General features: G+C 36.5%; 1 protein-coding gene across 1 annotated transcript; it reads right to left on the minus strand.

The window, feature by feature from the left end:
• Positions 1-10682: 10682 nt before the first annotated feature.
• On the minus strand, positions 10683-12159 carry LOC142617621 (uncharacterized). Its single transcript, XM_075790535.1, has 2 exons — positions 11766-12159; positions 10683-11202 (listed from the first exon to the last, which is right to left on the minus strand). Exons 1-2 carry the CDS (start codon positions 12093-12095, stop codon positions 10732-10734), a joined length of 801 nt encoding a protein of 266 aa, XP_075646650.1. The 5' UTR covers positions 12096-12159; the 3' UTR covers positions 10683-10731.
• Positions 12160-13146: the final 987 nt, after the last annotated feature.

A 13146-nucleotide genomic window follows, 5' to 3' on the forward strand; every position in this document is an offset into this window, starting at 1 on the left:
AGAGGTAAAGAAGATACGGAAGAAAGCTCCTCATTTTTGGTTGTCCGAGGGGCAAAAATTATACAAATGCTCTTTCTCGAGACCATACTTGCTTTATGTTCATCCCGAAGTAGTGGAACCACTTTTGGAGGAGTTGCATGAGGTAATATGTGGAAGTCATACGGGGGGCAGATCGTTATTACATAGGGCTCTTACCCAAAGGTATTGGTGGCCTAGTATGCAAAAAGAGGCGCAAGAATATGTTAGAAAGTGCAATCAATGCTAGAGATTTGCTCCGAACATTCATCAACCTAGGGATGTACTCAATCCCCTGTTTAGTCCATGGCCATTCGCTCATTGGGGCGTGGATATTGTAGGACCCTTTCCCAGGGCTGTGGGAAATCGAAGATGGCTTCTGGTCGGAATTGATTACTTCATGAAGTGGGTGGATGCTGAGCCATTATCCAATATTAGCGACGTAGATGCAAAAAAGTTTGTTTGGAAGAATATTGTTACTCGATTTGGGAATCCTAATGCCCTCATCTTGGATAATGGGCTCCAGTTTGATAGTAAAGCCTTCAGGAGATACTGCTGTGAATTAGACATTAAGAATAGATTTTCAACTCCAGCCTATCTGCAAGGAAATGGGCAAGTTGAAGCAACCAACAAAGTCATAGTCAATGGACTTAAGAAGAGGTTAGACGAAGCCAAGGGTACATAGGTGGAAGAGCTACCATATGTTCTTTGGACATATCGGACCACTCCTCGGTGGTCAACCGGGGAAACACTATTTTCAATGACATATGGGTTCGAGGCTATGATCCCTCTAGAGGCTGGATTTCCAACACTAAGGACAACCTTGTTCACCCAAAAAAATAATGATCGGCTATTTGAGAAAAGTTTGGACTTAGTTGATGAATGAAGAGAGGCACTTATGGTACAACTGATGCATTATTAAACATAGGTATGATACGGGTGTGAGAGCAAGGCCGTTGGCACCAGATGACTTGGTGTTGAGAAAAGTGGTGGGTACTGCAAAGAACCCATCTTGGGGAAAGTTAGGGCCTAATTGGGAGGGGCCATATCGCATCACCTCGGTAGCTGGTATAGGTGCCTATTTTTTAGAAGATTTAGATGCAAATGTTATACCACGTCCATGGAATGTAAATAATCTATGAAGGTACTATTATTAATGAAAAGACGCCTTGTCACTTTCTATTTCTGCTGTTATATGTTTTACTTCCAGTTATTTATCTAAGTGTTAAACAAAACCTCGGTCATGTCTAGTTCCTCGGACTACATACCTTGGGTATATTAATGCTTCCTATTTATCTAAGTGTTAAATAGAACCTTTGTCATGTCTAGTTCCTTGGACCACATACCTTGGGTAAATTAACACTTCCTATTTATCTAAGTGTTAAATAGAATCTTGGTCATGCCTGGTTCCTCGAACCACATACCTTGGGTAAATTAATAATTCCAGTCTTTTTTTTTTTAAGTGTTAAATAGAACCATGGTCATGCCTGGTTCCTTAGACCACATATCTTAGGTAAATTAATACTATTTGTTTATTTAAGTATTAAACAGAACCTCGGTCATGTCTAGTTCTTCGGACCACATACCTTGAGTAAATTAACACTTTCTATTTATCTAAGTGTTAAATAGAACATTGGTCATGCTTGGTTCCTCGAATCACATACCTTGGGTAAATTAATGCTTCTAGTTATTCTTTTAAGTGTTAAACAAAGCCTTGGTCATGCCTGATTTCTTGGACCACATACCTTAGGTAATTTAATACTATTTGTTTCTCTAAGTGTTAAATAGAACCTTAGTAATGTTTGGTTCCTCGGACCACAGACTTGGGATAAATTAATGCTTTTATATGGCTAAGTGGTGAGCAAAGCCCTAGCCACATCTGGTTTCTATAACCAATGTCTCATATCTGATTGAAATTATGAATGAGGCCTTAATCATACATAGTTTTCCGAGCTGAACTTCTAAGGTACACTAGTTCTAATTGTGAATTAAGTAGTTAGGTTATTGATTGTAAGCATATGTTAATATGGAAAGCAATGTTGTGCTTTAGTGGGTAAAGCCCACAATTTGGAATTCATAGTTAAGTACTTAGTTATGCCATGCCTAATAGTACATAGATAGTATCATAAGTCATATCAAAATGATGGTAATGTAAAGGTAACAGATATTTTTCATTAAATGAAGCGTTGTAAAGGCAAAGGAAGTGCATACTTAAAAAGAAATACATATAAAAGAAATACATAAAAAACAGGGGGAAGTAAAATCCTAGCTAGTCTTAGTTGGAGGAGGATCATTTTTTATTAGTGGCTGGGCAGAGGGATCAGGTACTTTGGCTGAAGCTGCATACTTTGCTTTGGAAACCTCCTAAATCATCAAAGTAGGTTTAGCTTGCCTAGATGATTGACCTTGGGCTGCTCCCTTCTCCTTGGAGGTATCCTTGGGTAGGGGTAGAGGCTTTGCTGGCTCAGATAGCTTCTCTTTGGTCACCTCTTTCCCCTTATCCTGGGTGCCTGCTTGAACAAGTTCTTTGGGGTCCTCAAAGGTGGTTGTAAGGGTGCCAGTAGGGGTGGCCTGGCTAGACTTAGACACTTTAAGGGGGATATCCGCCTGGGGCCTAAGAGGACAGGTTATACACATAGCTGGGGGTAGAAAACATTCTCTATCCTCCTTAGCTCCGAGGAAGTGTCAACCCCAGCCTTGTTTAGTGCCTCAGTCCACACCTAGAGGCAGTAACCCCAGCATACCCAGTGACTTAGGATCTGATATTTTCTTCAGTTTCTTGGACTCCCACGTCATAGCCTTCCAGCTCGGCTTGAGCTGTAGCCTCCTCTACCTTCTCCAGTTTTTTCTTCAGAGCCTCTATCTGCTTTTTGGCGATGGCAAGTTGATCCTCGGTTCTACGTAGCTACTGGCATTGATCCTCAACTTGCCTTTCAGCCCCAGCTAGTGCAGCTTTGGCACTCTTCTTCTTCCTGCTCACCTCAGTTTGCTTAGTTTTAAGGTCTTGGATTCTTTTTTCAACAATGGCAAGAGTTTCGACGGCAGTTATGCGTTGGCCCTCCTCGTCCTTCCATTGCTTATGGGCATCATCTACCCATTCTTCAACAATATTTGTTGTCTAGATTACCTATAAAAAAAAGGGAGACATTAAAATAAATCCTCTAAGAAAAAGAAAGAGAAGGTGTATGCAATACAAGAAATAAGTAGAAGAACTTACCATAGCCAAGTCTCGCTTCAAGGTCAAGAAGACCTCATGCTTTTTCAAAGTCCTCAAGTCAGCCATATCTTGAGGTAGAAGTAAGGGCTGTTCCAAAGCATCGGCCACATAGCCAACCTTGCCCTTTTGGAAGTTCTTGATGGAGGAGTCTAGAGGGAGTGGGGCCCCGTTCAATTCCAATGGAAGGTTCTAGATTTGAACCCTAGGACAATGGTCGGGAGCTCTTTCCACGCCTGCTCTTTCAGTCATAGGTCTCTTGGGCGCCCTTTTGGCCATTTTCGCCCCTTTTTGGGGTTCAAGCTCCTTGGAAGGAATGGCTTCGCCTTCCTTGGCTACATCCTTCCCCTTTTTATCTCTCTTCCTTTTCTTGTCTGCTTGTTCAGGAGGGGAAGTGTGGATAGGGAGAGGAGTTGGAGGACGGGTCTGGATGGATACTTCAGGAGTAGATCCTCTAGCGTGTGATTCCAGTAGTTCGAGGAGGCTGGTCTTCTTCTTCCTTTGTAGCACCATGGCTTCTAGAACGTCGGATAGTTCTTAGCCGTTGCTTACTTGGGCAGGGGGTAAGTAAGAGAAGGTATTATGTAGGGAGTTAGGAGCAGGTGGTTGATCAAAGATCTCGAAATCCTCTTCAGAGTCTATGACCTCTATTACTTTGATTACTTCTTCCTTGGTAGCTAGGATTGAAGAGGTCGCTTCTTCCTTGATAGCCAGGCTTGAAGAGTTAGCTTACAAATTGCAAGAAGAAGAATAAGAAACTGTTAGTTTAGAATGTGCAGTGTTAAAAAGCAGGGAACCTAAACCTAAGTACCCCACCTGGTTTCTCCTCTTGTGTTAGGAAATGAAATCCATAATGCCATTCACCCAAAACAATTAAAAAATCTTGGTCCATGCCTTTGTTAGTTTCGGGAAGACACGAGATGAGTCTGACTTCAAGGACCCTAGTTTTAAGGTAGTATCCTGAACTCTTAAGGAGCTGGTAGTTATACACCCAGTTCACGTCATGATGGGTGAGGTTTACACCCATCTTCTCGTTAAGGGCGTCTATGCTACCTAGTATTCTAAACATGTTTGGGGAACACTAGGTCGAGCAAAGTCTGTGGGCAATCAGGAAATCCCTAGTTACTCTACTTATAGAGATCTTCATCACTCTCTCTATAAAGGCAATCATAGGGATTACTACCTCATTACCCATACTATATATATCTTCATTACCCACAAATATAAATGAGGTCATTCAGAGATAAAACCCTAGATAGGTTTTCTACAACACACACACCCATCTTTTAGAGAAAGAGTTACTCATCCTTATTGAGAAATCATTCTAATCTATTCTCCTTCCCTCTCCTATTGTCACACCTTGAGAGGAGATTTGTACCCAAACACAATCCACACCTTTTCAGAGTGTAGAGAGTGTTTTGGAGCTTGGAAAGCTTTGGAAATTTGCCAAAAGAAGCCAGTGAAGCTTGCCGGATGCAATCGGGCATATTGTGGGATCCAGAGAGCTAGAGAAAACGAGGCTTAAGTCAGTTGGTAGCAGGAACTTGGAGGGCTTGAGCTTTGAGGGCTTAAGTACATTGAGTAAACTAGGTTTAGAGGGTCTTTTGTTATTCGTGTACTTCAACTTTATTCTCTAATAAATCAATTTACTGCTTGGAGGGCAGCGGAGAGGTTTTTCCCAAGTTCTTCGATTTCCTCTTCGATAACACTTCTTAGTATTATCTTGTGGTTTCATCTCTCTTCCCTTACTCTTATGCTTTACTTTTATTGTTTGTTATTCATGTTTATGCACTAGAATAGTTTTCGGTTTATTGCACTCCATTTGCTTTTGTTCTGCACTTAGATAAGTTAGAGTAAAATCAACTGAGCCGTAATTTTAAATTGGGGGTCTAAACAAGCTCTTGTGTTTTCACACAATTTCGAGCTTTCAATTGGTATCAGAATAGATACATTTGCCATGGTTTCATTACCTAAGTGTGATCCTTGACCCCTTATGTGTGTTTGCCATGGATAGTGTTTTGTATGCTTTTATGGATGTTTTGGATGATGTTGATTGTAACATGCCATGTGTTTGTAAAAATGTCTCTATGAGTTTTTATCCACATGATTGTGATGCCATGTTACATGAATCTTTGGGTGTTGTTGATATTCCAGACATCAAACTCTTGAAAAAAAAAGTTAAGAAGTTTCATAAGAATTTGAGCAAATTTCGTTGTGAAAAGGATGATTTGATTGCTAAGCTCAATAAATTGGTTGAAAAGTATAAGAAGCTTGCTGAAAATTCTCTTGAAAAGTTGAAAGAGTTTGAATGTTTGAATATGGACTTGGATGCTAAGCTTGTTTTGTCTAAGAAACTAGTTGATGAGCTAAAAAGTGAAAATGAATCTCTTAAGATGCATGCCAAGTGTTTGATTGCTGAACCTATTACTAAAAAGGATAAAAATATTTGTTGCAATCATATTGTGGTACTCAATTTTGTGTCTATTGTGAGTTCTACCTCTAAAGATAAATCGGTGTACATTCCTCCACACAAAAGAAATCAAAAAGTAGAAAGAAAGACTCTTAAGCCTAAGCCTTTGTTTAGGTCTCATCCAAGGGAATTGAATGGATCTAAGTTTGTTCCTAATTGCCACCATTGTGGTGTGATCGGCACATAAGACCTCAATGCCCCATGTTGAAGAAAGAACAAGAACATGGTGCTAGATCCCTCCCTAAAAAGCCTAGTAGACCTAAACCCACTGTTTGTCGCCATTGTGGTGCCCTTGGTCATCTTAGACCTCATTGCTCTAAGTTTCAAGTTTTTAAAAGAATCAAAAGAAAAGAGAAACTTGAGCGTTTTGGAAGTTGTGCTATGAAAGCAAAACCGATTTTGGGAAAAAATGGTAGGTTGTGGAATAAAGTTTTTGATGTTCTTACCTCCTTGTCTATGTGCATCTCTAGTTCTCATTCTTCCAACTCTCGTCTCATTTCTCTTAAGACACTCATTCCAAACAATCATTTCGTTTGGATAAGGAATGGTTCCTATGGTTGAGCTTATGTTCTTTTGGTTTTTGATCTAATTCTTTCGATCTTTGTAGAACCCTTCATGCATTAAATGCTTCATTATTATACATTTGTGCATCATGCATCTCTTTATATGCATTATTTTTGTTTTTGATTTTGATTTTACTTTATTACTTTTGTTTTGTGTGAGTAAAAATCCAAAACCACATAAAAAGTGAAAAATTGAAAAGTTTGATCATATACATTTGGGCACATATCACATGTGAGTTTGGCCTAGTACCTTCACATTAATGGCGTAGTGTATTTTCAAGCCTAGCTTGTTTTTTATGTACATCCATCTTTGTGGGAAAAATCTTGAAATCTATGTGTGATTGTTGTAAATCGATCTTCAAACTTTTTATGAATGATTAGTCAATAGTCTTGATGGTATTGACACATGCATAATCTTGTGCCTATATATCTTCTCACGTTTTTATGTTTTTGCTCTATAGCTCATCAAATGTAAAATCTCAAAAAGAGATATTGAGTTGCAAAAATCGTCACACACACTAATATTTGACTAGGAAAAAATGAAAGCAACTTGTATTGAATGTATGGTGCCTCAAAAAGCTAAAGGATTACGCACAAAAATGAAATATCAAAAATTCAGGCATTGATCTCAAAATGAGATGTATTTTTCAAGAATGATCAAATGTTATGATGTGTGTAGAAGCTAAATGAAAAGTTTCAAAGAGATGCAATCATTTTCTTGTGGAAGATCATATATGGTCATTTCTATAATTAAGATAGACCACTTAACTTATTACTAGTTGTGCATGACTTGATTGAATTGATCATTGAAACTTCATTCTAGACTAAGGACTATTCAACATTTGATACACACACATAACACACAGGTTTAATGTTCAATGAATACCTATTTCATTTGTGTGTTTGTACATGTTCAAATGTGATGTGTGTGTACTCAACCTTATGTGGATCAAACCAAAAAGATTTTTGTTCTTTTTGTTTTCTTTTAGAAATGATTTGTATCACCCATGTTTTTCAAGTTGTTTTTGTGTGAAAACATGTTTTCTGGGTGTTTTCATGATGTAAGCTCAGTCACGAGTTAAAGTGTCCAATTCTCAAGTTTTTCAACTTTGGACAGAGAGTTTCGTGATTGTTTCACAAGTAAGGCTTACCAGCAAAATACCAGCGAAATTTCGTGGGAAGCTTACTAGGGAAATTACCAATGAAAATTTCCAGATTAGCTTTTGAAGGGCATTTCGTGGGACATTTGTTTTAAACTTCTCCCATCTTCTCCCAAACCCCTATTTTAATGCTTCAACATCAAAACCCAACTAATTTCAAGTGTTTAAATTCCATAAATATCTCTAAGGTAATCTTTAACTCTTTTAATTGATTTTGATCCTTAGATTATGTTTTTGGGGGTTTTATGTTCTTTTTTATTAGGTCTTGTTTTAAATGTTGATTTGCTTTGGATGTTGGCCCCTTGTGGCATAAATAACATGTATTTAGGCAAGATTTTCATATGCTCATGCATTGTTTAACATATATGTGTAGTGTGTACACTCCAAGTGTTTGATAAAATGCCCAAATGACATTTTTTTCGTTGTTTTGGACTCCGATGAGTACCAATTTTTGGGAACTACCATGATTATGCATGTTTATCATGTTTTGATAATTGGTTATGTGTTTTACACATTTTTTCCCGTGAGTGCTTGCTCATGCATTGATCATGTGGTTCACATGCACACTAGATGCACACTAGATGCACACTAGATGTACACTAGATGCACCTTTGTTGCATACACTCTAATACTTGACATGTTGCACTTACTCATGCTAGTTAAGTCTTTTTAGACACTTTAGTACACATAACATGTTCTTGTGCCTATGTCATGCCTAGGTCTATATCATGTTCCATCATCCTTAGAATGTCATGTTCTTTGTACTTTGTAGCATTTTTTTAGATGTTTTTGTCTTTTGTTTGAGCTTCATTGTCTCATTCATCTTGCACCCTTCATGCATCATCTTTTACCCTTGTTCATATCTTCTTTTCTTTCTCTCCTTCTTCTTGATTCATTTGTCTATTCATGACAAAAAAGGGGGGAATATATCGAAGAGTATACCGGTGAGTATCGTCATTTCTATATGAATCATGTACACATTCTTAGGGGGAGAAATTCTATCTCGTGCACATTTGTAGGGGGAGAAAACCATAGGGGAGATGCATATACTAAGAGGGAGAAGACATTCCATTTATGAGAAAAACTTGTTTTGTTTTGTTTTATATTATACTTGTTTTCTTGTTGCTTTATAGTGCTTTGAGTTACTTTTAGTATCTATGCTTTATTGCTCTCATCGTATCGTTTTTATGTGTTGGGCATGCATACATCCTTATACTATTGTGCTCTATTGGTTGCATGTTTGGATAATCATTTACTTTGATATATGATCATTGTAGTCACTTTCTTATGATTGTCATGTATTTGATCAAATTGCTCATATGTTTCACATATTGTTTACTTGATCGCAATTTACTTGTTACATTATACTTGTCCTTTTATCACTTGATTTACCTTAATGGTCTAATGTGTTTTGTGTAAATGTTTCAGGTTACAAGTATATATGTTCCAAGTTCATCACAGCTTCTAGATTTAGGTGTGAGTGAGTTTTGTCATTGTTTCTAAACTCACGTTTAAGTCTAGAGTCTGTTATAAAGTGTTTTGTAATAGAATAGCTAAAGGGGGAGATTGTAAAGTTATGATTTATAATTATATTTTATGTTGACTTTATTCCATTACAAAAAGTGTTGTAATTGCTTTAATTTTGTTCTTTGTATTTTGTCGGATTTTATTGTATTGGGTTTAGTATTAAGTTGGTGAAGAATCGAGCATAAAATGAAGAATTAGTGGATTTTGCGAGTATCTTTCTAGAAGCTAACCCATGGAAGAGCCACGTGAGAAGTACATGTTTGAAGCTGAAGAGTCATGCCAGCCTAGAGGATTTCACAAGTGTCTCACGAGTAAGGCCTTCTCGCGAGATACCCACGAAACTCTTTGCCTAGAAGATTTTTAAGTGTGACTTTCCTACCCTTCACCCATACTATATATACCCTCATTATCCACAAATGTAAAGGAGACCATTTAAAGAGAAAAACCCTAAATTTTCTACAACACACACATACCCATCTTTTAAAGAGAAAACTACTCATCCTTAGTGAGAACTCATTCTAGCATCTTCTTCTTCCCTCTCCCATTGTCATACCTTGAGAGGAGATTTGTACCCAAACACAACCCACACTTTTTCAGAGTGTAGAGAGTGTTTTGGAGCTTGGGAAGTTTTGGGAATATGCCAAAAGAAGCCGGTAAGGCATGGTGGATGCAATCGGGCGTGTTGCGGGATCTGGAGAGCTAGAGAAAACAAGGCTTCGTTGACTCAGTTGGTAGCAGGAGCTTGGAGGACTTAAGTACAATGAATAGACTAAGCTTGGAGGGTCTTTTGTTATTTGTGTACTCCAACTTTATTCTTTAGTGGATCAATTTATCGTTTAGAGGGCAACAAAGAGGTTTTTGCCGAGTTCTTCGGTTTCCTCTTCGATAACATCTTGGTGTTATCTTGTAGTTGCATCTCTCTTCCTTTACTCTTGTGGTTTACTTTTATTGTTTGTTATTCATATTTATGCACTAGAGTAATTATCGGTTTATTGCGCTTTATTTACTCTTGTTCCGCACTTAGATAAGTTAGAATAAAATCAACCGAGCCATAATTTTAAATCGAGGGTCTAAACAAGCTCTTATGTTTTCACACAATTTCAAGCTTTCAGTAATTATGCAGTTATAGATGGATCAAGTGTATAAATAGAGCAGTTGTACTCTGAATTAATTAAGCAAAGCATTTTTAAAGAAATCTCTCTCTCTCTCTCTCTCTCTCTCTCTCTCTCTCTCTCTCTCTCTCTCTCTCTCTCTCTCTCTCTCTCTCTCTCTCTCTCTCTTCCCCTTTTAACTTCTTTGTTATCCTAATCTGCTTGCTTCACTGTATACTTGCACATTCAAGCTTTGCTTAGTTTTCTTCATTCTCTCCCTTGAAAGGCGCTTGTCCCACCCCGTTGTCACCCATAAATAGTAATGACCAAAATGAAATGTTATAAAAAAATAATAATAATATAGGACCAAAACGAAAATTATGGATACGCAAGGACAAAAATAAAAATACCACCAAAATATAGAGACAAAAAATAAAATTTTCCTTCATTTCTTTTTTTCCTTCTTTTAAAAACTATGTAAGATTTCAAGCGTTAACCATTGGTAATCTTCTTCACACCGCTTTGGTGCTCACTTATCAAACAACAAATTTTTTACAACAGGAATTTAAAAAGAATAAGTTACATATATATATATATATATATATATATATATATATATATATATATATATATATATATATATATATATATATATATCTGTCTTCAAACTATCATTCTTTTAACAGAGTTTTTAGAAAAGATATGGAATGAGAGCCTTAACATCCTCGGGAAAATTTTCAAATTTTGAGAGATACCATCTCCTGGTGGCATAACTCCTTCCCATCAAGTAAAAAATAGTGCCTAAAGTGAAGGAGAATGCATATATCGTTTGGGAGATAAAAGAGATTCCTAAGAAATCTATAATTTCAAAAAGATAATGTGGGCATATCACTAAGTCAAACAAACCACCCTTTGGAATCCTATATTCTTTGTCACCTTTTCCTCTCAGTTTAGAGAGGAGGTAATGGTGGTAAAAGTTGCCACCAATTCCTATAAGAAACAACAATATTCCAGGATACTTCAGATCAACTGGTGGGTCTGAAATGTCTTGTGATAGGTGCTGGGCATAAATCATGCTTGCAGTAGACAAGAAATAGCTAAAAGAGATAGGAATTGCAGAATCAAGTATCATCCCTCCGCTGAATTGGTGGACAACTAGCACCTATAAAACATGGTTAAGTATTTAAGTATTTAACCAAGTACGAAATCAAACGAGAAAACACTAATTGACTGCCTCTATATATATATATTAGATCTTTTCTTTTTTTAAAGTTTCTTATTACTATTTGTTCCAATTGTCAATAACATAAATTCATCCATTATATTTGCCAAAGAAGAATGATATATAAAATGGAATACGCTTTTTTGATAAGACATCAATATCTTTTTTAGATCACTGTCATGAGCTTCTCCAAACTTATACACAAAATCATTGTCTTTCCCTTTGATTAATACCTTTCAATGTCCTTTAATCATCTAATAATAATAATAATCTCTTCACATGATTAAACTTTTCAACTAGGTAAATTTGCTCTTGAGTAATACATGTTGTGGTATAATATTATGACCGTTAAAAAAATTTAATTATCTATATGAGTTAAACCAAAAAAAAAAAAAAACCAGAAACAGTTACTATAATTCAACAAAATAAACTTGTGTGTGTGAAGGAGAGAGAGAGGGATGGGATTTTTTTGATAAAGGTGAGAGAGAGGGATGGGATTGTACCTCAAAGATCCTCTTAAAGAAATGAAGGGCTAGAGCTGACTTAAGCAATAGAGTTCGGAGATCATGATGTGGGAAAAGCACAAAGGATGTGAGAGCAGCAAGAAACGCCGGAGTATAGAGAAAGAGCATGCCTGTTCTGCTAGAAAGTTTAATTTTTGTTATAGATTGGAGAGAATTTGCATTCCAAAATTTGGAGTAGTTCAAGTGCTTTCCTCTTGTTTCCGAGAACCCAATATAAGCCAATGATGTTAAGCTCACAACTGACATGGCCTTGATGAAAAGTGATGGGGGTGGTGGGAAAATAAAACTCAGAAACACAGACATCACCATAGCTACCCTTTTGTGATTTGAGCTCTCTCTCTCTCTCACGATTTCTGCAATGTTCTGGAGATATATGGTTGAGAAAAATGTGGTTGAGTAGCTTAATTATATAGTTTTTGTGCCAAATAAAGAGTATGACGCGTTTGGTCGTCTTGTCACTCGTGGCTGCATCGCATTCACACACAAAAAGATAAAAATAAAAAATAAAAACATGTACTAGTATATATATATTTTTTAATCTAATGATTGGAGTGGCCACATCTTTCTGATTCGATTCGGATATGGTTTTGATTTTGAAGAACACATACCAGTTTTGACAAAAAAATTTGATATTTGTTGATACTATAAATTATTAGTAATGGGTCAAATAATAAATAATAAAAGTTTACCAATTTAATTATTGATACCATTACTTTTTTCTCTTTGGCTCCGTTTCTTTGCTTTGATTTATATTATCTTTACTTAAAAGAAAATAATAATAATTTGGCAGGTGGTCTTTTTAAAACAAAGACAGAGCTTTCTGCTATTTGGAAAAGTACGAATGAATAACATAAAATTCATTTATCATGTAGAATTTGGCATTCTGGAGCAACAGTAATAATGTGGCCATGTCAAAGATAGCTGTAGGTTTTTTTTATTTTTTTTATTTTTTTATGAACAGAAAAATTTTATTACGAAAAGAAAACTCCAAAAAGAGAAAACACAGCAAAATGAAAGAAGATTATACAGCATAAAGAAAATTAGCCTTCACCTTTTTATAACTTTACCAAAACATTTACCAAAACAAGTTCAGTCTGTAACATTAAAGGAACCTACAAAATTATTAAGAAGGGACCATCTCGCTAGAGTATGAGCTGTCATATTAGCCTTCCTAGAGACCGAACAAACCATTGGATTTTTTTTTTTTGCTGAATAACAAACCATTGGATTACGGTTTGTTTTTGAGGAGGGATTTATTATATCATTTTTTTATGAATGGACGTTATTATATCATTTAGGAGTGTCAATTCGGGTTAGCATGTCGGGTTTGTGTCATGTCGAGGTAAGAGTATTCGACTAA

This window comes from Castanea sativa, chromosome 11, assembly GCF_040712315.1.
Source record: "Castanea sativa cultivar Marrone di Chiusa Pesio chromosome 11, ASM4071231v1".
In the NCBI taxonomy this organism is placed as follows: Eukaryota; Viridiplantae; Streptophyta; class Magnoliopsida; order Fagales; family Fagaceae; genus Castanea; species Castanea sativa.